Source organism: Grus americana, chromosome 9, assembly GCF_028858705.1.
Source record: "Grus americana isolate bGruAme1 chromosome 9, bGruAme1.mat, whole genome shotgun sequence".
Lineage (NCBI taxonomy): Eukaryota > Metazoa > Chordata > Aves > Gruiformes > Gruidae > Grus > Grus americana.
In genome coordinates this window covers 11,813,931-11,841,552 of record NC_072860.1, presented here as the reverse complement: position 1 = coordinate 11,841,552, position 27,622 = coordinate 11,813,931, and the positions used below count along the sequence as shown (strand labels likewise).

Sequence of the window (27,622 nt, the reverse complement as noted above, 5' to 3'; positions counted from 1 at the left end):
TAAATTAAACAGGAATGTTTAATCAAGACAATCCTTTTTTTCTTTCTTTTTCTTTTTTTTTTTTTAAACAGAGGTTGTTCAGGCAATTTTTTAATTGGAAAATGAAAGCCTATTCCCACAATAGTGAGGCCGTTTCTTTCAAGCAGCTCTGTTGTACAACTGTTACCAGGACCCTAAACAATTTAAATTGTTTTATATTGATATTTCTGAACTAAAAAGTTTTAAAATATTGTATAGATTTTATTTGTGCTCCACATATCGCAAGCAATTAACAACACGAAGATTCAATTCCTCAGCTAGAATACCAAACTCTATACCAAGTATTACATGTACACAATACTTGCACAGTGACAAGCACAAGAAAGTACTAGTTGAGCACTTACTTTCAGAAATCCATACCAACTCTTAAATGCTATTTCAATTCTCCCATGCCACTCAGTCTACAATTTAAGGCATCTCCATACAGACAGCCATCCATCCACCCACCCACTCCCATGCACACAATTTACGTTGGAGGTGTTTACTCTTACAAAAAAATCACTATGTCAATCAGGTACCATTTATTATTTATCCCTATAACTGTGTCAGCATTGAGATATGACAGTTAAACCAGTGTTAAATCAATACAATATTTACATAGCACAGCACATTAAGCTTGAGACACTCACTTGGGGGATAAAACCACATTTTAGAACAGGACAAAGGTCACCATTATTATGTGTTTGAAAACAGCTATTTACAGGTCCCTATGACATAACTATAGTCTGTACACTGTTCCAATGGGGCAGGCAGAAGCAGGATAGGCATTTATTTTGAGGGATTTTAAACATACGATTTGGAAGCATATTATTATGCTACCCTGAACGCCATAAACCACCTTAACATTCTCCAAGGTGGTCTCATATCCTAGAATGGCATGTCCAGCTGATACAAAACAGACAACACAATGTTTACTTTGTGGAGAATTTTTTACTTCTGCTATTCAGTCATCTGAACTTTGAAGGCAATTCGTCCCAGAAACTTGTCACGATCATCTTCATTTTTTAAATTAGGTGAGCCCAGGATCTTACACTCAATTGCTATTTCTTCTTTGGTACTGTTGGAGTTAATTGCTAGTTGAACAGCCACTAGAGGCTGTAAATAGTGAGCCTAGTAAACAGAAAGATGGGGAAAATATTTGAGATACCAGAGTAAGTTAGCATTTAAATTAACATTTAATCCATCAGAACAGTTAAAAAAAAAGCTAAATAAGAACCCAACCTTTCGAAGCCCAATCTGACTCAGGTAAGACTTTTTTTTCCAAGTTAGATAGTCAAGCATACATTCTTCATACTACTTCTCAACTAATATGTTCAACATAATTTAAGTCACAGACAGTATCTTCAAGAGGCATATGACTTTACCACTTTCTATTACATTGGGTCCAATTTTTCTAGAAACCTCTACTTGAAACAGCCTCTGAAATCCATTCCATTGTCTCTTCTGTTTGTTTTGGGTTTTTGTTGTTGGTTTGTCGGGGTTTTTTAAATTTGCTATAGAACATAACTTTTCTAGCACAGTTTTAGGTGGTTTTTGGCAAAAGCATGATTCAACAAATACCAGTAAACTAGCTTCCCTTCCACCCTATCCCATTTACTTGTTCAGCAACAATCCATTCTAAAATGTGTTATCTGTTTGATAGCCTTTACACAGAAACCTTTCCTTGAACATTCTGACAGTATCCTGGTCACTCATATTTGGTGGAACAATTACAATTCTTGACTCCACTCCCTATAATAAAAATTAAAATTTAAGAATGAATCCAAAATTTATTTATTTTGGTTTTTGTTAAGCCAACATTGTTTCTCAGGTCTAATTCAATTAGGACAACTTGAATTCTCTTGTAAAGAGCCTATGAATTAAATAAGAGCTTATTTATTATACACTGTTAAAGCAGCATTTCATCCAATATTCATAAAGTATTTCCATAATTTATTTATAATTTTTAGGTCAATACTGCTGACTAAGAAAAAATATTTATTTTATTGGTAAAAGTTGATAAAAGCCAGTGGACTAAATATGACACTACAGTATTATACAAGTATAAGCCTTAAATTTTAATTGAACAACATTTTGGGTTAGATTTTTTTTCCTCATTAATTTAAGAGACTCCTTAATACATTTTTGTTATTTTTCAGGCTATCTTCTCTACTTCTTTAACAAAGAAAGCACTACAGAATACTTAAAGTCTCATTTACAAAGAATGATGGCACGGAAGCTGATGTGGTAAAATCTTTAATGTGAAGTACTAGTAAGATGTAGATTGAATAGTGATTTGACTACATCAGAAATTTTCCTGTGCTCCTATAAACTTCAAACTGGGAGGGGAAAATGCAGCTAGGCAAGGCACCCTCAAAATTCTCCACTTCTAAGGGTGATACCACATTTGAGGTACTGAGCTTTCTAAAAGTGAGAAATAAAATTTCTGTGTTTCCTCAGAGAAGTCCTCACATCACCAAGATTTTTCAAATAGGTACACAAATTTCTATGATGTTTTGAAGACAGATGATACCAGAATGGACTTTTATTCAACATAAAATTGCAGGAGGAGAAGGGAAGAGAATCAGCATCTTTATAGATCACCTAAAAAAGGTAACATTCCCTCAGGTCAGGGAGTTGGGCTCATTGTGCTGAGCAGCAAAAGGCAAATAACCATTCTGAACCACAAAACTGTAGATATTAGTACTTTCACAGCTCCTACCTTAGCACAAGAGCAGCAAGATTAGTTGAATCCTCTTAACTCCTTTACAGAATAAATTCATTCAACAATTCAACACAGATATAAAAATTCTGTTGTATTGCCAAGAAATCGATCCAGTCTCTTGAGACCTAGTCAAATACCTCAACCTCTCACAACTCTTCTTGCTGCCTCTTTTTCACAATATACTAATGTTATGAGAATTGAGCCTAACATAAGCAAGAATCCCTCAAACCATAACCCTACTCCACATGACAAAGTGAACATGAAAGGACATTGAACAAAAAACACAACAAAAAAACCCCAAACAAACAAAAAAAATTAAGAAAAAACTTTACTTTTTGTAATCACCTAAGTCAAGCAAGGAATAGCATTGAGTTTTGCCTGACTTCATTACCCTCCTTTCATAATCTTTCCTTTTCCATCAGTATAGCAGCAAGACAGGAATCTTGTTCAGGAAAGTTCTTAATCCTGCCTTTGGTACAAACTACCTCCTGACATCTAAAGGTCTAATGATGCTGTATCTCGTGTTTCTTAGGGAAGCACTGCTCTCTTTCCCTATTCTTGCATTCCAAGAAGGGGACAGAGTACATACTGACTCTGCCTGTTGGAAGCACTGGTTGACAGTCTTTGTCTAATCTTTTATGTCTAAGAAAAAGTCTGGCAACAAAACGGAAAACACAGATCTACCCATAAGTAACATGAAAGTAAATGTTGAAGAAAAACAAACTCCTTCCTCATTAGTAAAAGCCATGTAAGGATAAAAAAAGGTTATGTGAACTGCTGCAAGTAAGTATAGAGTACACGGGAAAATAACTGATAAAGAAATAATTTAGTACAAAAAAAAAAATCACTTTGGGGAAATTACAAACAATCACTGTGGTATACTGTGGATCTAATAGATTTATGTTTAAAAAGTACTTCTATCTTCAATGGTGAACGGTGAAGATGTTTATTTGACTAAATAACTTGGTCAATAAGAGGCAATACAATTATGTATTTGATAGAAGGTACAGATTTTCTGTATGTAGTTATCACAAGTAGATGCAAGAATAGAAAAATTTTCTAAATTCAAGTTTGAAAATAAATTAGAGTTTTAACTCTACATATTCTGTGTCCATAAAGTAGTGAGCTTTGGGGTTTTTAAAACTTAAGTGTTCTTCAATGAGATAAATAAAATTTATGTCAGAATACAATGAAGATAGATGAAACAAGATACAAAACAAAGATAACATTTAAAAAAAATTATTTTAAAATAAATTCTATCTGCTACCTTGAAGTGCTGCTTCATAAAACAGAGCAAATCAAAAACATGGCCACAGACCCACAAAGGAATATAATCAACAATACCATAATGAATTATAAATTTAATATCCTATACATAAACCCCAAGGATTAACTGTTAGAAACTGTATTGTAATCCAAAGCAACCAGTTTATTTTTCCCAACTTTCCCTGCATTCAAAAAGATTCCAAAAGATATCGGTGACCAAAAAGCAGCAGCAGATGTCCTTAATACTGCTAGAATACCACCTCTTCTTCATTAGGACAATGCCCAGTTTATTTCCTTATGTCTGCTAAAGTACTTCTCTATTCTCATCAAGCACTGTGAAATTTCTGCATACGTAATATTCTTTATGAGTACCTCATTACAAAGTTCAAACTTCAGAATCAATTTGATATTAGTAATTGTAAATGTAAACAGAAATAAAACATTTACAAAATGAAGACCATCATTAAGGCATACTTACATGCAAGCTTTTCCCATAGTATGGGAAGTACATTAAGTCAATCAAGCCTTCAGAAGGAAAATAATTTATCTCAACCATGCCTTCTTCCTGTGATTTGAGATAGCAACAAAATTAAAAGTTAACATCTGCTATGAATACAAAATCAGAATTATAGTCCAATGATAAAGTGCAAGATCCCCAAAAAAAGGCAACTGAGCTACAAACTCTTAGAATAACTTCCAAAATAGATTTATTTTTGGCAAACAGTTACATGCTGCACGCATCTGCTACAGTAAGGATTATTAACGGTAGTATTTAAATTAGTAATCAAGTCAAGACAGCTTGCCTTCATGTTTCCCTTACGAGTCAAAAAAAAGGGGAGGGAGGAAGAGGATATTCATTGCAACCAATAATTTAGCAACAACCAAAACACCCCCATATATAAGCTAAAATCCCAAGTATCCACAAGCAGACCTACATATTTTGGTGAAGCAACAGCACATCTGTATTTAAGTTAAAGATGAAGTTCTGTTTAAAGCCAGGTTTTTAAGCCTCTCAAATTTGGAACAATACAACCCCTCACAAAGAACTATAGCCTCCTCCCTGCAATGGTGTACTATTCCTAACATTTGTTCAGGTACCCTTGGAATACAGGCTACCTAAAAGGAAACCCACATTTAAAATGGTGATGTTACTACAGTTTCTGTGGGTCATCCACCACCTTAGAGGAACAATATATATGCATGCCTTATTGCTAGACTTTCCCTTATAATCCCAAATCTTGTAATAAGAAGCAGCTACCTACAAAGTTGCTGCCTAATTTCTAAGGCGTCACTCAATCTGTAAGATATACAAAATATGTATATATGATTGAACTGTCCCAAACACGGGCTGTCAGTATAGCAATACACAGACACATGTCCTTATATACAATATTCCTCAGGATTGTGTATCCTGGCAGGATGTCAAACTACCACGAGTTCAAACCACTAGGAAATGCCCACATCTAACGTGACGTTCTATGATAACGTAAACATATTACCATGATAAAGGGAAATGCCACTAAAACAACCCCCTCAAAATGCTAAATGTATCTTCAGAACATCACTGCTTGTTCAGTGTAATTCACAAGTTCAAAGTGCATTAGTAACTTTCATTGTTTTTTCTACACTACCATATACAACAGCTGCAATTTTAACAAGATACACTGCAAAGTACAGAAGACAACTGCAATAATAGAACTAATCAAAAGAGGTACACAAAGATCAAAAAATAGTAAAGAATAAACCACAGCTCAAGAATAGCTTCTCCTGGCCACCTCAAAAGAACATACAATATGTTGTTTTAGGATATGGCCACATTTTTGTTCCTTTGCAGTCTAAATTATTGCAATTCTTCAATAGTTGTTTATTAAGTATTTTGGACCTTGAGACAGCAAATTTAATTACTAAGTAGAAACATGTTGCTTTTCACCATTATTCTTTATTTTATTTAAAGCTCATGCAGCTGAAAATACTAATTTTTCAAATATATTTCTGAAATAATGGTTAAAAAATCAGAATATACAAAAATAAATAGGTGTAGAGCTTTCCGGAGCAGCTAAACACAAGGCATGCATGCAGTCATAAATATGAAAGCATCAGGCTTTCAATGCAATAGCAGAGAGGTTCTGGGACATGCAACTGCCTGTCTCATGCAACTGCTGTGGGGTTGGGGGGTTTCTTTAATTGTTAACTAATCCTAATTTATATCCCTACACAATTAAAAAAACCAAAACACAACACTTAAACAAGCTGCATTTGCTGAAGAGCTTCAAGAATCAGTCCACTAGTAAGTGTCACTTTTTCTGCTTACTATTTACAATTTTCACAAGGAGTTGCAGGCAGTCAGCAAATCTAAAAATCAGACCACTTATCTGGACAGATAGACTTCCACCTCACTTACTGGCTCTTTATTAAGACTGTGTCTTAGAAAGAATAATTTTGCAGATGTTAAAATAATGTACAAAGACCCAAGGAAAGAACCTGAACAAGACTGGTCTGTAATCATTTGAGAAGAAGAAATTGTATCATTGCTCAAGATAAAGGGCAGTATCCATTAATAGAAACTGTAAAATATCTAAGATTTCTGTCACAAAAAGCAAGGTAACTCAGATGCTGAGTATGTTGACAACAGCAAGGCACATAGTGTCATTCACACAGCCCTTCTTCATTCTTGTAAACTAGAAAGCAATAGCTAAAACAAAGTCAAGATGGCCGCTAAACAGCAGAAATATATTTTGGACTTAACATTATTTTTCTTTTCTATCGTTAAAAAAAATCATGCACCAAAATCTACCAGTTTTCAGTAAAGGCAGTTTTAGCTTGAAAGAATACTGCTGAAAGATGTTCCAGCGCACATGAAATTGCAAAATTGTGCACTTCCAGCCCAAAACTGAAGACCTAAAATGCTAATCTTCAAACTTCTTGGAAACACAATCCTTTTTCAGCTTGTTTCTCTTTGTGGAGATCCTCAAGACTACAGCAGGTCCATTTCTCCAGGGTGCAGGAGGAAGACCCAGCTGTAATTAGTGTGACACTACACTCACTTCCCTAAACCTAATCTACAGAAATTACAGTGATGACAGCTACCACTATGTGGGGGCAAAGGGGGGAGCATCCTCAACTATCAAGTGTGCTGACTTTGAAATCACAGATCTATCTAAAATTTTCAGACATCAGGGTTCATTTTCAGAAACGTGTGTCACCTGGATTAAACTTTGCAGTACAGTCTGAATTCTTTCAACCCCCATTTGCTGAATGCAACACAGAAGGGAAAAAACCCAAAAAACAACAGAAAACCCCCACCGCAACAGAACACATCAGTTACTTCAAGACTAAGTAAACACTCTGAATAAGAGAAGCAATAGAGAAGTGCAAATCACCACTACGCTTCAACTTCTGTTATGAGCCAGTATTTAGGGAACATTCAAATACAGTGGCAGATGCAATGTGTTATAAATTTGTCTGCAAAATGCACAAAAGCTTATTGGCTATCCTTCTCCACCTTTCCAGTGTGCACACAAGAGGGTCACAATTCACATCCCCGTATCAACAAGATCCAGAAGAGCCGCAAGATATTATTTCCAGATAAGCATTCACCTTATCCGCTACAGAAGAGGAAGAGACCATTACATAGCACTCATCTCCTAAAGAGTCAAAGAAATAAAAATGGAATTGGAAACAAGGCCCCACAAGCCGATTTAACAGCAGAATGCTTTAAGTTTAACGTAAGAACTTCAATACACAAGGAGCATAACAGGAAGAAGTTCAGTAAAATGAAGCACAGACAAAAGGAAAAAATGAAAGTTGTTGATGCTGCTTCTCCACTTTGCTGTCTACAGAGAAGGTTGAATTGTAACCAATATGTAAGGTTTCCTAAGCAGGTAAAATCATGATGAGTTAGGGCAAGAATAGCCTAATTTAAGATAAAATAGATGCATTCAAAGTGGCAAAGCCTGACAAATATTTTCCCTGGAAGTCACTAAAGAACTAGTAAGCTTAATAATCTTAAAATTGTAGATCCACTTGTGTAGATCAGAGAAATCCTAACTGGATATGGTAAAAAGCAGTACTTCATACTTAAAGTAAAAGGATGCAAGAAAATACATAACACAATTTATTTGTATGTATCTCAATGGGTAAAAAAAATAGCAAAAAACCCCACCCATGATCAACCGAATTGTTATCAAACTTACTCTTTTGCTAGTGAAATCAGCTAAGAGGATAAGAAAGCATCGTCTGTGATTTGCTTAGTATAGCTTTTACCACTGTCTCATAGAGCATCCATATAAGAAAGCTGAAGAAATATGATCATCATAAAATAGGATTACCATCAACGTTTTATAAATCACTCAAACATTAGCTCTCAATACCTCACAAGGCATTTCAGGTGGAAATGAAGATGACTGTCCTAGACCCTACGCAGTGTTTTCAGTAAGGACTTGTGAGATGCAAAAGAAAATTCGTTCATTGATGGCACCAACCTGTAAGTAGTTCAAAACACTTCAGAGAACTCAATCCCATTAAAACGATTGGGGCGGTGGGGAGGGGGGGAGTGGGGCAAAAATAGCAACATGAAATTCAAAGTTCTGAACTTCAAGAAATCACATATACAAATACAGACTGAGAAATAACCGAAAGAACTATCTAAGTAGTAAAATTATCAAAATAAACACTCGATGTATTACAAATGGCAAATTCACCATGAGATACATTATTGCTTCCAATGTGATGACAGAGGGAGAAATTCTGTCATTAACAATACCTCAGCTAGAGGCAAACTGTCAAGTTTGGGATAACACATTATGAAAAATGATAAACTAGAAAAATCAAAGAAGAAAGAATACTAGTAGAAGCATAAGCAACTGACCTTAATTGCTCTATTCTGAAGAAACAAATAATTCCTCCAACAGAACAACATTGTTTTAAGAATGGACAAAAAGAAATCAGTCTCAAATAAGACAAGGATTCACCTTTACTTGCAACAGACTGTCATGGGGAGATCAAAACTTTCAAAGACTCCACAAAAATCAAGTAATAAAATTGATGCCTACCACTGGTACCTAGGACGAAGGCAGGAGCACTTACAGTATTTGTCTCATTAATTGCTGAAATTTCCTAGCCTACATTTTTATCAGTTACCTAAAGCTAAAAGCCATGACTCCATCCCTTGCTCAAGCGACTAACTTACCAAGGCTGTCACTGCTCCCCAAGCAGTCTAGGAAAAATATGCAGAAGGCAAAGTAATTATTATAGTTGCCATAAAATGTTCTGGGTAAATCCATTGGTACACAATAAGTATGCATAGATTAGCTGTTATTGTAAGTAGTTTATGCTTGATTTGAAGGCAACTTTTACTTGAACAGTAACATTAGTTTCCACACTGTGTCTTACCCATCATTATAAAATTGTCTAAGGTGCACTTGAAGCATGGAGAAAAAATAAAAATACAGGTTATGAAATGGGAAAAAAACCCACAACTCACGATAGATAAATAAATAAATAAATAAATAAATAAATACCACAAATTGCATGTATGCATTTTCCTCAACTCTAAAGCAAGTCAGGTAACTCAAATACATCTAAAGGTGAAATAACTACAACAACAACAAAAAAGTATTTTTATAAGTACACTGAAGAAATCAAATACACTAAAACTAAACTAGACATACAGTAAGATGAAAACAAGAAAAAAAGTACAAAGTCTAACAAGAAAGGGAGTGAAATAAATGTTCTGACACAGCATATTACTTCATTTTCCATCCTAATCACAAGGAAAATTAACTACACACTTATTTCTTACATTCAGAACTGACCTTAGATGTACAATGTATACGTGGTTCCCCTTCAGGCTTTAATCCAATTATCTAAAGGAGAGAAAATGAAAATATTTATAGACTGGCCCATTCCAGTTTTACAGACTGAATTTAAACTTTTCTCCCGCTTAATATGACAGAGTTCATACAAGAAGTAAATCTATCTAGTGTCATTTTTATATGAAGCACAATTTTAGACTAGGACTAAGATTTAAGCATTGTTAAGTTAAAGCTTAAATAGTTACAGTGGCCATAGAAAGGACTATTTTCTTTTATTACATTCAGCATGTAACATTAATGGCTCAAACTAGTTAGCAGTTCAAGTAATGTATAACATCACTGAAAAGTCAAATGCTTATTCACTCAGTAAAGTTTTCATCACCTTACACAGTTGAGGAGTTACAGAATGCGTCACATTCTAATTACATTTTTAGAGCACAGATATGAAGTAAAACACACTTTACCTGCACAGTGGTTTAGAATCTGTTACATAGAACAGTAAGCAAAACCAAAGAGCACTGTACTACTTAAAACAGGAAGTTCAGATATCTTGATGCAAGTAATCAAAGCCAATACTTGTAAGCATCAGAATGCTTAAAAAGCTCGCTTCATTTGACTCTCTGAAACACATGAATTGCTAGACATTTCAGTAAATTACACTATTCCAGAAATACAAGTATCATGGGAAGCAAACTGAACATGTATTTCAGTCCTTTTCTACAGTTATTTTTCATACAGTGGTAGTTGGGAGCACTTATACTAAAAATTAAAAAATAAGTAGGCACTTACTCTGTTCATTTTCACAAGCACGCAAGGAGTTCCTTTAGAATAGCCAAAGGTCTTATCTTCCTTTCCAGAGCATTGTCCAAGCTCAGAGAGGTTAAATCGACACGCCTTTTTAACAGCAACATCGTTCTGATCAAAAATCCTTCCTGGTGTACAGTTTATGTTTTGGGATTGCTTTGAATCATCATATGCTATGAAACAGAAATAGCTTGTAAATCAATGGTATAAAGCATACAAGTAGCCAAAAACTGCAGAAGCCTAAATAAACATCTAATTTATACTTGTCTCGGAGTTTTCTCAAACTATGACTAGGAATTTTCAGAGCACTATGCCTCTTACATCCATCTCAACACTTTGTCAAAGCCTATCAAGAAGTGGCACTGTACTTGAATAAAAGAACAAAGAGTATTACAAAAGAAAAAATGCTATCCTGCTTTTTGAATCATATAAATAATCACAACTTAATTAATTTCTGCACATAAACTATTTCTAAACTAATTATGTATTCTAAACCAATAATGTATTAAAATATAAACAATCAAGTTTTACCTGGAAATTAAATCAGTTTTCCCTTTGGATGTGTTTCTTTTATAAACACACAGGAAAACTTCAAGTATTTCAATGAGTACTATTAAATTGCCTCTACTTTTACATCAGGTAGTATAACTGATGTTATACTAACATCCCAAGTTGTTTCTCACTTTCTTGTGTTTCACAAGTACACAGATCACATTGTCACAAACACTCATCTATTCATATTTAACACGTTTTGTTCCTCTCCCTTACACCCCGCCCCCAGCTAAGTATAAACAAAGTGAAATGGAAAAAGGGTAAGTTCATCCTCAATGCGAGAGTCCAAAACCCACTGAACTGCAGGAGTTGCAGGAAATCATGAAATGTAGCACTGGAACCCTTGGCAGAGCTCTGAAAGAAAAGCCTACTCATAGAAGCTTTTAGTAGGCACCACAACTACAAATCCAGAGAGGTTCAAGTACAGCTGTGCAACTAACAAAGCAACTCATGCACACAGGTGAGATTTTACAGCACCTCCTCAATTCTGACTTACAACTTTTGAGGGGTTAAATTTACTAATATTTTAAATTGATTTCTGTATTTCTAGATTAAGTGTACATACAGGGATATATATAAAATAATGCATGACTCAAACTAGTGATTTTGCCATCCTTCAGTCTTGTCCTGTGTTACCTTTTCTCCATGTTCTAAATTCAATATTTTAATATTTTTGCCCATAAATACTGTGTATCAGGGTGAAAAAGAATAAATAGCAATTAATTTAATCTTTGTGTGCCTCATTTTTTAAACGGGCAAACACTCAAGTTCTTAAGACTAAAGGATTCTCACTCAGTTACCAGGCCATTTAGATGAAGACTGATCAGTTAAGTCTTGATAAACTTTGCCTCCAAATACACGACCTATGTAATTTTACACTAAATTCTTTTGGCATATGTAATTTCTACATCTTGTAGCATTTAAACAACCATGTCACCAAAACACTGGGCTAGGACCCCAAACTCTCCATTATGTAGTCCACTAATCTTCATGCTCAGCCTCCCTGTCCAATACAGGTATTGAGACTTACCTTTTTCTGTAAAGTATATACTTTAATAACGCACGTCTAGAATAAGCCTGAACTTGCATCAGTTTTCATTAGCAATTGGTAACTGCAAGCTAAAAAGGAAACTAATGTACTCAACATTAAGACTCATGAATTACTTGGACAGCTGTAAGTAACTTACATTCAAGAAATTTTCTAAGTGTAGAAACATATTCTGCATACGACTGGGCGTCACTCTTGTTAAAGGAAAATTCCAATGCAGTGTCTGGCTTTGGTGAAATCATAAGTCCTTAAAAAGAAAAAGTGCAAGTAAAGAACTAAACAACTTCTCTTCCCTACACCACTCTAACCTACTCAAAAATCATATCCATAAATTGGAAAATACACATCTGTAAAGAAACATCAATGTTACCCCTATATTCCACAGTATTGGAAGGTAGTTTGTGTTTGAAGTCAGTTATCAAAATCAACGTTACAGGAATTAATACTTAAATTCAATCCAATGTATAACTGCAATTCACAAACCAAACCCGACTGATTAGGAATAGCAAAATCAGCAATGTAATCACTTTCAATCAAAGAATTTTACTGATTCACTTCCCACTTTCCATATTCAGCAAATTAAACTTAAAAAATAATTGAAAAAGATACCCAAAACCACACCCAGAAAGCCTCCAGTTAAAGCTATGCTTCAAAACTTTAGGCAACATAGAGTGAAGCTATGATTGTATTAATCTCATTGAGATCCACAAGAAACAAAGTATTTTTAAAAACTCTATAATGCATAAATACGGCTTGAAAGATTTCCCCAATCAAAACAGATGAGCCAAGTTAGTTGTTAGTCCTTTCTCCTTCTCCTCAAACAGAAAGTTTAGATGCCGTCTGTTTCGCGGAGAATACAAGAAACTTTATCAAACCACTGCACGTGCGTCACTTGAAGGGGTACGCCTTAGTCGTGCTGTGGTAACTACGAATGCTCTTGAGCTGCCTCCCAGGCTGCTAGCACCCACCGCACACTGCAGCAGCCAGTGTGGTGGCCTATGGCTGGCTTCATTCAGCTGCTGACTGAGGGTACTGGAACAGGAGCAATCTGCAGCCAGGGAGCCAGGACTGGCAGGAGAAACAATGACACAGATTACCGAATGCTGAAGTCCAGCTTTGAATTGAAGGATGAAAATGGCAGACACTGACATGGCGTTTGGGCCCTTGATAGAGGTGAACTGTCCTTCTTCCCGGGATATGGGTAAAGAAAGGTACAGAGTTAAATCTTAAGGAGATTTTTGTAGCAGGTGAAAGCAAAAGGCACACTCTCTGCTAATATATACAGCACTGTACCATCAGGAGCTGTCACTAACACGGATACCTAGTGCTACTCTTATCCATCACAGCTTCAGTAGCAGAATAAATAGCACTACACCACCAGATACTGCAGAAGAGATTAAATTTGTTCAAAAAAGGGTGTATGATTGATTGCTTCATTCACAGTATCTTAAGGTAACTCTTATTTAATGTAAATAATTAGAACAGATAAAACCCCTGCAGTTGTGATTAACAGACAAGTATCCATGCATCTGTCTCTTCAAGTATAGCTGAGAACTGCCATCGCAGTTCCACAAAAGGAAAAAAATCCAACAAATTACTAAACCTATTTTTTATTAGATTAGTTTTCTTCTAAGTTAGAATATTAAAAGGGTTTGATCAACATCAAATTTGGCATAAGGGAAGAAGTGCAATTACAGTAGCAACTAACTGTACCAGCTTAGGATGCCATGTAGTTTCCTATCATCTGGCAAAACCAATTAAAACTAGATTCCCAAATGAATAAAATTTAAGGCAGAAAACAAAACTCATCTGCCAAAATTAAAACGTAAAAATAAATTCAGTCCTTATTTATACAAAATAAATATTTAAGATAAGACTATAGTGGGAAGATAAAGTTGGATGTTGTGTTAATGTCAGATTCTTAATACATTACTGTAGTTAATCAATCACAGTAAGCTTTTGGAAAGCATACAGAAAGTGCAATTAAGCAGCCCAGGTCTATTAAGGATTCAGCTATAGAAATGACCAAGCTTCTCATCCAAAGGCAGAAATTATTACAAACATCTTAAATTGGGAAATAATAAAGTTATATACTAGAAATTGACCATAGACAAACATCTTTTAGATTCTAAAAAACAGATATAATTTAATGATTTTTTTACTCTACATTTTTGTAGGATTTCCAATAAATCACAAATTCTTTCTGCATTAGCAGCAGTTATATTATTTCCCAGGCAAGCCGCAACTAAATGCCTTAATGACTCATAGTTCATATAAAACTACAAATACCATGTTTGACTGCAAATTACTTTGCACCATTACAGTCATCATCTGGCCTCCACACTGAACTGGGATTCAACAAAATACAAGATAATTAGTAACAGGGATGAAAAATCACTGGTGGGGTTTTACACACTAAAGGGTTTTAGAGGAGAAGAGATTATTATCTATAGAATTATACTGTAAATGAAGGACTTAGATGCTGTTTTTCAAAGTGAATATGACAAAGGAACTAAACTAGTCATCAGTGGATGAGACAATAATTTGAAGAGATTTATTGCTTCAGGGGAACTTCAAAAATATCCTAAGAGGAAGGGACTGTTCCAGTTCCAGTGGATCACAGTCTGCCTAGACACTATGGTGTAAATTCAACAGAAAAAAAGCTATTTGAAGAAGGACTGATGCATAGACTGTGAGAGATGCAGGATTTGGGCTCTTCTAGAGGAACAGAATTAGCATTAGGATCACATCTAGGATTGCAACAGAGATTACATTATCCTACAATTCCAAGAGGGATTTTAAAGAAATGGGTTTTAAATCATCTGGATTTGATTGATGCTATTATATTCCAGTGTACAATGCAAGTCAAATATCAATTATAAAATAAATCAACTGTGAGATTTCCAAGTATGTTTAACACAAGAGTAAAACCTTTGACCTACGCCATCCAGGTTTTGTGTGTAGAATTTTTTTTATAATTTAAAGTTTTACAGCCAGGAACATGACATGTTTCACTGCAAGTGAAAAATGACAAAGTTAAAGAGAAACATTAAAGCAGAAAAAGCAATTTTATTAACTTCTATGTATGAGTAATTAAATACATCATTAATGAAAAAAATTCAGAAATCTTATAGGAATTCTTAAATTAAAAACTAATGGTGGCATACATACTTTTTTAAACAAACACCTCTTATTACTTATTTTAAAACAAAGGAAAATTAATACCCTGAACTGCGAGAGGCACGAGAGAAAAAATGTCACTCAAGTCCAGTATTAAGTCACAGCCACCCAAAGCTCCGTCCACTACCAAGGTTCTGACCACAGAGATGGAGAGAAATGGTTGACTAAGCCACCTTTTTTGTCGTCTGTCTTCTTTTTTTAAACTAAGCAGGTGGTTGTTTATTATTATTATTTCCAGCATTTAGCCTATTCTTAGCTTCAAAAACCAGCACAAATCCTCAAGAATCCCTTATAAGAAGAGGATTCTTGTTAGAGAAGGCCTGAGCACTACATCAAAACAAACTGAGTTCAGAATCCAGAGACATTTATCACATTGGCCCAACTGCAACTTGCTCACACAAAGATTATTATATCAATGTAAGTGTTGATGCAGCTGCAAGATGCTGGTTAATTTTAAGGGTTTAGAGTTCAGAAAAAAGGAAAAAGTATTTAAAAAATAATGTCTAACTTCCAAAAAATATTAACATTGCATAGCCGTCTAGTTTTGTTGTGTTGAAACACAAATTTGGTCCCTAAGCCAAGTTATTGTAAAATTTGAGATATCTTATCAAATTTTCAGGTGGCCCAACCATTTAAGTTGCATATACAAATCAAATACACATTCTCCAGAAACAGTAACTAGAAAATACTAATCTCTTTGGTGTAGTTAAAGTATGCAGAAGTCTTGTTTAAATCTTTCCTAGTGAAAACCCTTAATTTTTACCAATATGGATACACCAAAATAGAGCCCATGATGACAGACTTCTGTGATATATTTAAACCAATGTTTAAAAAAACCTAAAAAGTTTTAAAAAAAAAGACAAAAAAGGAAAAAAGGAAAAAGACAACCACCTTATAATTAATTTTTATTTGTGCAGGTTTTTCTTATGTCACATATAGCTCCTTGAACCAGCCAACAGTGGGACTGGATGGACATGTACACAAAGAAAGCAGTAGTTCCAGGAAGCAAGACGCAACTTTTAGTGGCAGCTACATGCTATGTGGACTTAGCTTCATCAAAAAACGGGACCCTCTCTCTTCAGTGGAACCCTACATAATAGGTCAACAACCCCTGGATTCCACAGACATTCCATGTCACTTGAAACCTATCCAATACTACAGTGAAAACTCTGGAAATTATAATCCCACTTCTACAACAGCATGTTGTGTGGATGTGCAGGTAAAACTGCGGTTTACAGACATGATAAATTTAACTGAAAAGAACTTAAGAGAAAAAAAACCAGCAAAAGTTAGCCCATATGCACAAAAAGCCACTGACTGAATTTATGCTATAAACATATATAACTTGCCTCACACCACGTTTTACCTTTGAAACCTGTAAGTAACTGAATAATAATCACAGTTTCCCATAGGTAGTTCATACTTCAAACTCTCAAATGAAATTTAGCTGTTAAACCAGACAGAGGTTTATGAAAACATAAATACGCTGTTACCTGGACTAGAAATCCGGTCACGATATTTTGGTATATCACTGCTCAATGTCTGAAGCATAACCCACATTGTGAATGTGAAGAGTGCTGCTAGGAAGCCATAAAATACCAGATAGAATAGTAAGATCAAACCTGTAAAGAAAAAGCTAAAATTACTATTTTCGTTTCAGCTAATTCCATCACCTAGTTTGAAAATCAAAAATGGGAAATAAGCAATACTATGCTTGGTTTTTGTTGCCCCCCCCCCCGCCCTCCGCCCATCCCTTGCCATTCTAATTGTAGTTATAAATCAATATGCCTCTAGCATACATATGTATTGCACAGTGCAGAATAACGTGCCAAAAAGTTTTCTTCACACTTTATGGATCTCAAATTTTACAGGGTATTTTGGCATCTCTATTTTTAAGAGAGAAGCATTAAAAACCGCTCTTTGGGTTACAAAAGAAAGCTGGTAAAGATGACTAAGCAGTCCATTAGAAAAAAAAACCTGAATTTCACTTGTTTAAGGGAATTACAATTTTGTATCTGGAGAGGAAGGGGTGGTAGGGAAGATGAAAGAACTGAGTGAAAAGATAAAATTAGTGCACTGGATCCAGAACTGGTAGAAAGTGATTGTGCTTGAATAACATACTTGATACCTGAGAGAACTCCCCACGGAGCATTCATTCACATGTATGTCTTGTTACGAGAGACTTCTCAAGGTGAAAACATTTTCTGCTGCGTATTTTTGAAAACAAAGCAAGCCTTCTATTCAGACTTGTAAAAAATCTTTGCCTAACAAATCCATCTGCTTTACCAGTCTACCTCAGGGACTCAGCAACTTTCCTGGAATTCACCGATTACACAGATGTTACAAGCTTCAACTTGACAGTTCCTTAAGGAAGAGATCCTCAAAACCTGAGGAAACAGCCTCAAGGAAACAGCCTATTACAGCACAGTACCTCTCCATCACTTAGCTGCAATAAATCACTAAGTGTTCCTGTTCTCCTCCCCCTCCCTTTTCATTATGCATCCACACTGGACAAACGGATCAGTTGTTTACTGAAAAGACAAGGTAACAGACAAACCAAAGTTAAAAATCTTACTTTAGAGATGAAGAACTTTCTGCCCTTTATCTCAGACGTATGATGCATAGCCCTCATTTAAAAGCCTTTTAAAATTTAAGACAGCTCAATTATTTTAGTAACTATGTTTTCAAACAAGGCTTTATATTCTTGCATTATTTGTTTTTTGACCCTGACAGACCTGTGTTAGTGTATCTCATTAAAGCAACAAAATAAGAGCATACTGTTTGCTACATTTCCTTGGTTTTGCTTTCAGAAGATCTGAGAATATGTATTGATGGTTACTATTAGATTACCTTTTAAAATTTATGTTTACCTGGAGATAGTTTGCACCTAAAGATAAAGCATGTATACTATATGGATGGAAGACTTACTAAAAGACATTTAAGATTCAACAGCAATCATTTTATTAATCAAGTATACAATACTAACCTAAAAAAAAAAAAGACCATGTGATCCTGTTTTAAGACTGAACGCTTGAGACTTAAGGACACATGCATAGACATTGTCAAAAAGAATGGGATGTATACAAGTATTGAGGAATTCAGATGCTTGCAGAGAGCCATCTTCAAAACCTTTCTAATTCACAAGCATAACGAAACGATGATGTAAATTCAATTTTTATAAAATATTCTAACTATAAGACTGCTATCAGAAAGCCAAAGAGATATAACTCAGGTCATGAAAAGCACATAAAAAATGTTATGCAACATCCTACCACTGACACTTGATTGTATGACAGAATCAAGTGCAGTATTTTTCACCCTTCCATAAAAAAGGAAAAAGCAAAAGCAAAAATGACTGTACACCAGTGATGAGTTCTGTCCACTAGAAGATGACAGAAAGAAGCCTCGCCCCTGGCTCCTGTCCCAGAAACTATGCCTGCACTTTGCACTGAAGTATATTCTAGTGTACTACAGCCCCCAGTAATCCATGACTGCTAAAGATGGACATACCTGCATTACTTCTCCTGAAAGACTTCAGTGTATATATATTAAATAATGGGGTGGTTCCCAAATTATCTTTACATTAACATGAGTTCTCTGCAGCAACCAGCTGAATATTACTGGATTTTGGTTTGGTTTTAGTTTTCAGTTTCACATGTTGAGAAAGTTACTTACCAATGTGCAATAATCTGAAAGTGATCAGCTATTTAAAATACATTTGGGAGCCACTGAGATGCAAGATACAACACAGTGATTAGAAGTTAAGTAGCAAAGTACGTGAACACAAGAACAAGCTTACTCTATAATGAACAAGACAGCTAGACATTTATTATAAACTACCTCTAAGGCTATTTAGAAGCTGCTTAGAAGCTGAAAAGAGCATATAAAAACAGATAGTAGAAATCCTAATCAACAAAAGCCATTACAGAAGTTGTGAGTGCATTTGACTCACCAGCAGTTTGCTTTACCTATGAGCTTACAATTGCTTTAGCTGGATCCAAAACAGAGCAATGATCTTCTGATTAATACCCAATGTATTTTGGGTATCACAAAACCAAACAAAACCACTCCCTTATAAAACCTTCGGTCAGCTCTCATTTTCATCCCTACAAGTTCATCAATTCTCAAATACACTTTCATCAAGCTGTCTAAAAAGTACACTTTCCATCAAGTGACCAAAACATTCATCAATCAGTTCCAATGGAACAGGAAAAAAAGTTTGGCATTTAAGACAAGCACCTTCTCTGGCAACTAGCATAAAACCAAGAAAGCCAGGGAAATCTTTTTCATTGAGCTACTTCAGAATACATCTGTATTTTAATTTCCAAAAGATGATACCTAAACTTCACTGGGTAAAAAAAAAAAAAAAAAAATTAAAAAAAATCCCTGCCTGCTCATTTATTACTGATGGGCATAACAGCACCAGGGTGGTACACTTCTAAGCAGACACAGCCCCAAGTATAGTACTGCTTTGGGTCAACACTACCGTTACACCTGCAATACTGGCCCTGGGCCCCATTTTGAAGCACTCTGAAGAGCTGATCCAAGCCTGCTTGCAGCTCTCTTCCTTTGCGCCCTCAGTCAAAGCATTGGTGCCTACCCACCTACACAGCCTCTCTACTCCAGTGGGGAAGGGGGCCGCTGGGGTCCCCTCCCCTGCCAAGAGCTGCAGTGGGGCAGAACTGCTATGTGTAGGCAGTCCCTGAGGAGCCCTCATGCCCACAGAGGGAGTGCTAATATTGTGGAAAACAAGAGGGACGCCAATGTCTAAAACACAGCCATCAACTCCGTGGTGGAGACTGCAGCATGAACAGTCCCTTACAGAGTCCTTGTCCCTCCCAGCAACTTCATATCCACCGCAGCTGCAGCAGTAACAAGGCTAGAAAGACTGTTTCTATTCACAGCACTGAAACTCCGCTAACCTCCCCCAGTCCAGCAAAGCACGCATGCACACACACACACAGATTATTTTTAATCTTTATTTTAATATAGCTTGTAAATGCACTGCAGAACACTGACCACTAAAATGCCCATTTATGCTACTTTGCCAAATTCAAAAGAGGGGAAAAATAAACAACAAAAACCCCCTCTGCAACTTCCAATGGCCCCAAACTGAGTAAGCTGCTCTTTGTGAGCCTATTAGTATTAATTATCCTAAGCTAATCACAGTGAACAAGCCATAACCTGTCAAGAAGCTCTGCCAAAATAACTTCACATAACATTGGATTTCTTGTCAGGAAACAAGATGTACCCAAGTAACAGTGGAAAGCTACCCTCCACATTTACTCCAAGGGAAGTAGAGCTACCACATCTAACGTGCAACTCATTTCCATTGTTGCAGAACATCTTGCTACACTAAACCCTTCACGTGTCTCAGTCTGACACTAAAACTATCACACAAGGAAAACTGTCAAAACCAAAATTCTGCATTACAATTTACCTAGTGGGGTTTTTTTGTTTGATTGTTTTGGTTTGGTATTTTTTTCTTTTTGCAGGGCACCACAGTACTAAAAACAATTCATACCCTAACCACACAGATAAGCAACAGCCAAATCTGGAAAACTGCTATTTCTGAGCCAACATGTTGGTGCCATTATTAGTTGGAGTTCATTTGTAGCAATCAAAACACTTCTCCACTATGAAAATTAGAATTTCTAACTCTGGTCAATGCAAGATATCACGTACCTGGCCATCGTTTCCACGATGAATACAAGCTTTCCAAACTTTACATGGCAATAGTGATAAAAAGCATGTCAATCTGGCATAAACCAGATTGGCAGATCTACCTATATGTTACACATAGGTAGATATATACAGGTATCAATATAAACAGTCACAACAGACATGGAAGCAACTATTTAACATTACCTGCAACAATGAAAATGAAATGCTGTCCTTATGATTTTTTTTATTCCTTGCTGCATTGATCCTATCACCTGCATGATCATTCTTTACTATCTTTAACTAGTGGGATTTAAATACCTAAATAATGTTACTAGTACCTACCACCAATGCCAGCAACATCTTTTGGTCCACCTGCAGATGGATTTCCTTGCCTTAAACTAAGACAACTATACATATTAGATTAGCACTAATCATGTTTCAAATTTATTCCCTAGACACTTGAGAATTGCTGTTTTCCAAATTTTGGAGATGGTAGCGGGAGGGAGAGGAAGAAAGAGGGAAGGAAGACTTCAGGAAGAAATAAAACCTCGGTCCTGTGTTACAGTTTATTCCTCAATAAGCCAGGGCTCCACATATAACCTGGCTAAACACTTCAGGAGACAGTAAAAATTGTCAAATGCAACACTTGCAAAGAATCAGAAAAGCCAGTGCTTAATGTCATGATTAAGCGTTTACAACACAAAAAAAACCCCAAAACCCCCAAAATACCAAATTTCTGTCTACTTCAAGATAATGTCACCTCTACTTTGAACACCTTGACACAACTAGCTTTACAGAAAGGCTTAAATAGGTTTAACATGACATTTAGTGTGACCATAAATTCAGCATCGCTAAACTCTACATTGCCTTTTTTCGGCACAAATCATTTTTCTGTAACCTTGTGTAAAAAGAGTTTACTGTCTATATTGTAAGATTATACACACATTTGAGTGTGTAGTGAGCATCCCATTACAATACTTTGATGATGATCTCACTCTGTTCTTGCTATAAGTCTAGGCAGACACAGCACCTTGCCATTACAGGCAGAGCCAGATGCTAATCTTCCTTTCACTTACAGGATGGCCCCACATGGCAGTCTTCCAAGTTCTTCTTTCTTTGCCCTACCTGATTACACCCTGTGTGGAACCCCAGGCCCGACCCTCCTTCCCATCACCTCTGCGAGGACTATTAGTGCCCTTATGCTTTGTTGCTGAAAACACCACTGACTCATGTCATTGACAGTTTTCCCCAGTATTTTCTGTACCTTTAATACAATAAATGATTATGCCATATAATTAAAAATGTAAGGGGTTTGATGGTGGGGTGTTAGATTTGGATCCAATTTGCAAAAGATTCAAATTGAATTATCCCTCAAGTCTGCAAAAAGTAAAGTAAAAATCTCTCATTTTTTTACAGCAAGAGGAGACTTAGTACAGAGTTTCTACCAAATCGTAAAAGTCAACTCTTACCAAACTGTAAAAGGCAACATACCTCTGTTATGTGACAAATTAGTATTGGAACTGCTTGTGTTTGATCTATTTGCAAATCCTGGTATAGCAATGGCAGATAAAGATGAGTACTCCAATGCCATAGCACTCAGATTCACAGAGAATCACTGCCTTGCAGTCACAATTTACGTAAGGCCCCAGGACTACCTCAGACTGGGGCAAAACATGCACATACTGAGAATAACTATTTAACAGTTTCTCTACTGCTTTTGTCTTACTTCTATGAGGAAGCTGTCTTGAGACAAGAGAAATACGCATGGAAGAATGACAGCCAACTGAATTCTAATCATGCTGTCCCTGGAGACACCACAGCCCAGCAGACTGGCAACCAGAGGTCTCCTCTCTTCCCTCCCCACCTTTCAGAGGGGAGACCAGCAAGACAAAAAGCAATAATAGTCAGTGAGACTGCTCTAAGCTTACATCAGTACTGCAAGGGCAGAAGTGAGACCAAACACTGCATATTCCTCTGTGTCAACAGAGTCACTCAATTAGTGTTCTGCAATTAAAAAATAAAAACCAAACAGCCACATGCCACCCCCCCAAACCAGTCAAAGACTACAATTTACCTAATATATAAAGTTAAATTAAATGAGCACAATAAGTTAATCACAAAATGCCAGGACAAATAAATATTGACGAAAAAATATACTGACAACGTATAGTGTTGCTGAACAGTCACCTCAATGTCAGCTAAGGAAAAGGTATATAGCACTAACCACGTACCAATCACCTAAACCACTTAAGAAAACTTATTAATGAACTAAAATTATTCAAACTGCCATCTAAGCCTATACATACTTTCTCAATATGGAAAAACATCTTTTATCAAGGGAGCCGGCTGTGGAAACTTAATTACCAACTAAGTTGTATAAATTTCACGTGTTATTTACTGACCTTGGACTAGCACAGACTAGTAACATTGTAAGTGGCTTACCCTACTAGATAGGTTTAAACAGAAAAGGTTGTTTCAACTTCACTTTTTTCAAAAAGTTACAAGCTATTTCTAATGCACCCACAGTCTTTGCATTCGTTAGATTCATGACACAGATTTCTGCAATCCATACACTCAGTCATCCAACCCACGCACTTCAGGAAACCTGCTTGTACAGAAAGATCACTAGACAACAGCATAGTGGAAATTTCCTCTCCTTTGCTATTCAACTGGCAGAGTAGCTCACAAGCTCTTATTTCCATCTGAATGGAGGAGAACTCACGTCAGAGCTAGGGCCCTCTCTTGACAGACAGGAGACATTGGCACCGCAAAGAAAGCACACCCCATGCACAGTCTGCTTAAGGCTCCTCCTCACTATTTCAACATTAGTATTCATTGAGATTGTGTCAAGGCCAAGGATGTATTGGCCTGTTCCTTTACGCCACGCTGAGATTCTTGTTGGTTTTGTAAGCACAACTTTTAAGTATCCCAACTACATCCAAGTTTTGGGAGGAGACGCAGCATTTTCTGAAGTCAGCACGTCCCATGAGGACTGAAGAAACATCCTAATATTAAGCATTTATACAACTGTTTAATATGAGAAAACATACTCAGAAAATCCAAATATTTTTATTGGAAGCAACAAGATTATGATAACACGCTTTCCAGCTCAGAGAAAAGCAAGACTACCTGAAAGTAGGAAAACAATCACTGCCTTCACAAGCTTAACTGGAGAACCTTCATTTAAAAGCTTCATTTAAGAAAAATAAAAGGCCCAGAAGCCCTACGTTGGGACAAATTTAGCACAGTGACGCACAATGACACACGACGATCGTTCTTTTGCAGACTGTCTGGAATCGGGGCTCATAAACTTTTGGGATTTTTTTTTTTCTTTTTTCCCTTCTAGCAGCTACCACCGACAAGTACAAAGGCAATTCGCGCTCATTCATTCGCGATTTCCTGCGATGCTGGAGAGCGGGGCGGAGGCGGCGGTAAGGAATGGATGGAGAAGGGCGGCTGCATTGATATGCACGCAGGCTGCCATCAACCGGGAGAGATAGGCGCGGGGCGGGAGCCGGCCCCACACCTCCACGGCGGAAGCCCGTCACAGCCGCACCGAGGCGGCCCCCGGAGTCCCCCCACTCCCCCCCCTCCGCCCCCCCGCGGATCACGAGGAGGAGGAGCCTGCGGGCCCAATTTGCTGCATTTGCGTACTGAGGCGGGAGGGTGAGTCAGCTCGGGACGCGCTCCCAGAAACTCCTCTTCCTCCCCCGACCCCCACCTGCTCCGGGAGGCGCCCCCGCTCCCCACCCCACCCCCCCGCTGTCACGGCCGGAGCTATTTTTAGACCGGCGGGCGGCGGCAGTTTTAACGGTTACCGGGGCGCGTGCGCCGCGGCCTCGCGGGCCGCCTCACCTGGCCGCCGCGGCCCCCGCATCACTGCCGGGGCCCTCCCGCTGCCGCCCGTGTCCCCCCCTCCCCGCGCTCGGCCTCGTCCCCCCGCCGCTCCTCAACTTCGCCAGCCGCCACGGGGGGGGCTCGTCCCCTCCCGTCCTCCGCGGCAGCCCTTACCCCAGCTCTTAGCCGTGCGCCCCAGGAACTCGCCGCTGTTGGGGTTGTAGACAAACTGCCGCCACTCGGCCACGCTCTGGCGGAAGGGCTTCTTCGTTTCCTTGGTCATGGCGAGGCGAGAAGCGGCTGCGTCGCGCACCCCGGCGACAGAGCCTCCCAGGCAGAGAAAGCCGCAGTGAGCGCCCGCTCCCAACCGCTAAGTAACTGCGGCCGCGGCGCCCGGCGGGAGAGCGGGCGGGGGACCAGTCACGCAGGGACCTTCCCTCCCACCTCCGCGGCGAGGCGGGACTCACCGCGACATCGTTCCGCCCTCGCCAGCCAATCCCCGTCCGCCGCGCGCCTGCCCCCTGGCGGCCGCCGGCCGCGCGCCTGCGACGCGGGGCCCCGGCTGCGCGCTGTCACGCGGCCCCGCCTCACGCCCGCTCCGGCTCCGCGTGCGGCGGCGGTTGCGGCCAGGGGCGCGCGGGGTCTGCGGGCACCCGCCGGTGTCACTTCCCGCCGCGGCGGGGCGGGGGGTGGTGGTGGTGTGGGGGGAGCAGGGTACGGGGGGCCGCTCTGGCGCCGCGGCGGCGTTTCTGAGATGTATCGGACCCGCAGCGTGCCCGCTACAGCCGCCGGCGGCGAGACATCGCCATCTCTGGAGAGAGAGAGATGAGCAGCGCCACAGATCGCACCCTAAATGGCACCTGCGGCTCCCCCCGCCCCGTTGCCTTCCCCCGGCTCGGCCAGCGGGACAGCTCCGCCCGGGGGTCCCGCCTCGGCCGCCTGCCGGCCACGCGTGGGGAGAGCCCCGTGCGGCACAGCTGCCAGCCGAGCCTCCTGCTCCCTCCGGGCAAGCTTTAAGTGTCGAAACGATCCCCCTTTTCCCCTCCTAGCCCTGTAATCGATTACTGTGTTACACCGCTATGGTTTTACGGCATTGAACGGACAGCTGGCCGTGTGGGACGATGGATGCTGCACTGCAGGAGCTGTTACTGAAGCACGACGATATTAGAAAAATATCAGAAGACACAAAGGTTAACAAGCGTAATTCCCAGCTCGGAACTTCCCTTAATTGTGCCACCATCCTGAAACCCTTGGTAAAAATATGTAATGTGTGAAAATGCTATATAAAAGGTATTGATAATACGACTTCTTTGAGCATAAGACCTCAAAAACTCATTGCTATCACACTCCTAAAGGTCAAAGTAAGAACAGCACAGAAAAGCATTCTTCATCTCTCATCTGACAGCAGAGGAACAGACTCCATTTACTCTCCGGCTTAACCCCTTCAAGTCCCTTGTTCCCCGTCACCAAACGGAGCGGTGCCAGCCACTGCACACCACAGCCCCATCCCTCAGTCTCCTGGGGCAGCTCTAACGGAGTGTTCTCCCTCAGATGTTGCTCAGACAGTGTAAATAATGGACCATTAAGTAGGTACTTTGCAAAACTCAAGCGTAACAGGAGAGCTACTACATCAAAGCAGTTCTTAAAATAGTCAGTCAATAAGCCAGAGATCAAACCCGACTGAAAAAGCTAAGACAGACTACATCTTAAAAATGTAAGAGCAACAATATAAGAGATGTCTTAAACAAGAGGAATTAAGTATTTATCAGCATGGTTAGTTTAAATCTTTATGATGGTTGCAGTATTATGCATGCCAGAAAGCAGTAAATGTGAAGCATAAAATAGAATAAACCTATTTGCCTCCTGAATGTCTGATTCCAGTAGTCTCTTTTCTTCTGTTACAGTGCATCATTTAAATCATTCTACTTCCTTTAAAACAACAGCACAAAATAATGTATCCCTCACTACTTACTCTGTGTCACACTGATCAGCTAATATATTCTATTTCAGGCCAAAAATAAGCCATCTCTGTTTTTCTTTTTTCTTCTAAATGTCACCAAGCAAAAGACTGAATGTCATTCCAGTCTAACAACTGCTTTGCTGAATTATTTTCCCCAATTTATTCAAATAGGTATCCTGTACTCTTAAGGAATAACATGTTAGCAAAATATGCCTATAGCCATCTTTTTGGATGGGGCACCATATTGATGCGATAACATTAAAGTTTACAAGCAAAGACTGGGGGAGTTAATACAGATAAAAAACCAGATTGCCTGCATGGAACAACCACGCCCTACATTATGCAATGAAATTTCAACATTTAAATATATTCATATTTAAAAAAACATTAAAGGAAATGTAAACCAGAGTATTAGAGGAACTAGCATTATCCAACAACCACTGAAACTCTTCAGTGTGCTTACCACAAAACATAGGAATCTTTTTGTGCTCTGCTCCAGTGAGTTCAGAGGCTTAGTTTGACTATAGTAACAGGACATCGCAGCCAGGGCATGGGGCAGGCCTGGGGGGCAGTGGGAGTGCAGACCGGAACCCAACCCTGGAGTCAGGGTCCAGATCAGCAGGGCCCATGACCAGGCATCAGCACAGCCAGGGCTGGAGACCTGCACACCTCTGGCAGCGCCAGGTCGAGTGAAATGGGGCTCCAGGGCTATGGGGGCGAGGCTCAAGTCAGACTGGTCAGGGCAATTAAAGCCT

At 38.5% G+C, this 27,622-nt stretch overlaps 1 protein-coding gene across 2 annotated transcripts; it reads right to left on the bottom strand.

Annotated features, from left to right (window-relative positions):
• On the bottom strand, positions 1-25,428 carry ATP1B3 (ATPase Na+/K+ transporting subunit beta 3). 2 transcript variants are annotated; one of them, XM_054836135.1, is made up of 8 exons: positions 25,082-25,428; positions 16,900-17,028; positions 12,366-12,473; positions 10,612-10,799; positions 9,823-9,873; positions 9,198-9,224; positions 4,488-4,574; positions 1-1,149 (listed from the first exon to the last, which is right to left on the bottom strand). In XM_054836135.1, exons 1-8 carry the CDS (start codon positions 25,188-25,190, stop codon positions 979-981), a joined length of 870 nt encoding a protein of 289 aa, XP_054692110.1. In that variant the 5' UTR covers positions 25,191-25,428; the 3' UTR covers positions 1-978. The 2 variants fall into 2 exon arrangements, with proteins under 2 accessions (XP_054692110.1, XP_054692111.1); XM_054836136.1 differs by lacking the exon at positions 9,198-9,224 and having other exon boundaries at positions 25,082-25,412.
• Positions 25,429-27,622: the final 2,194 nt, after the last annotated feature.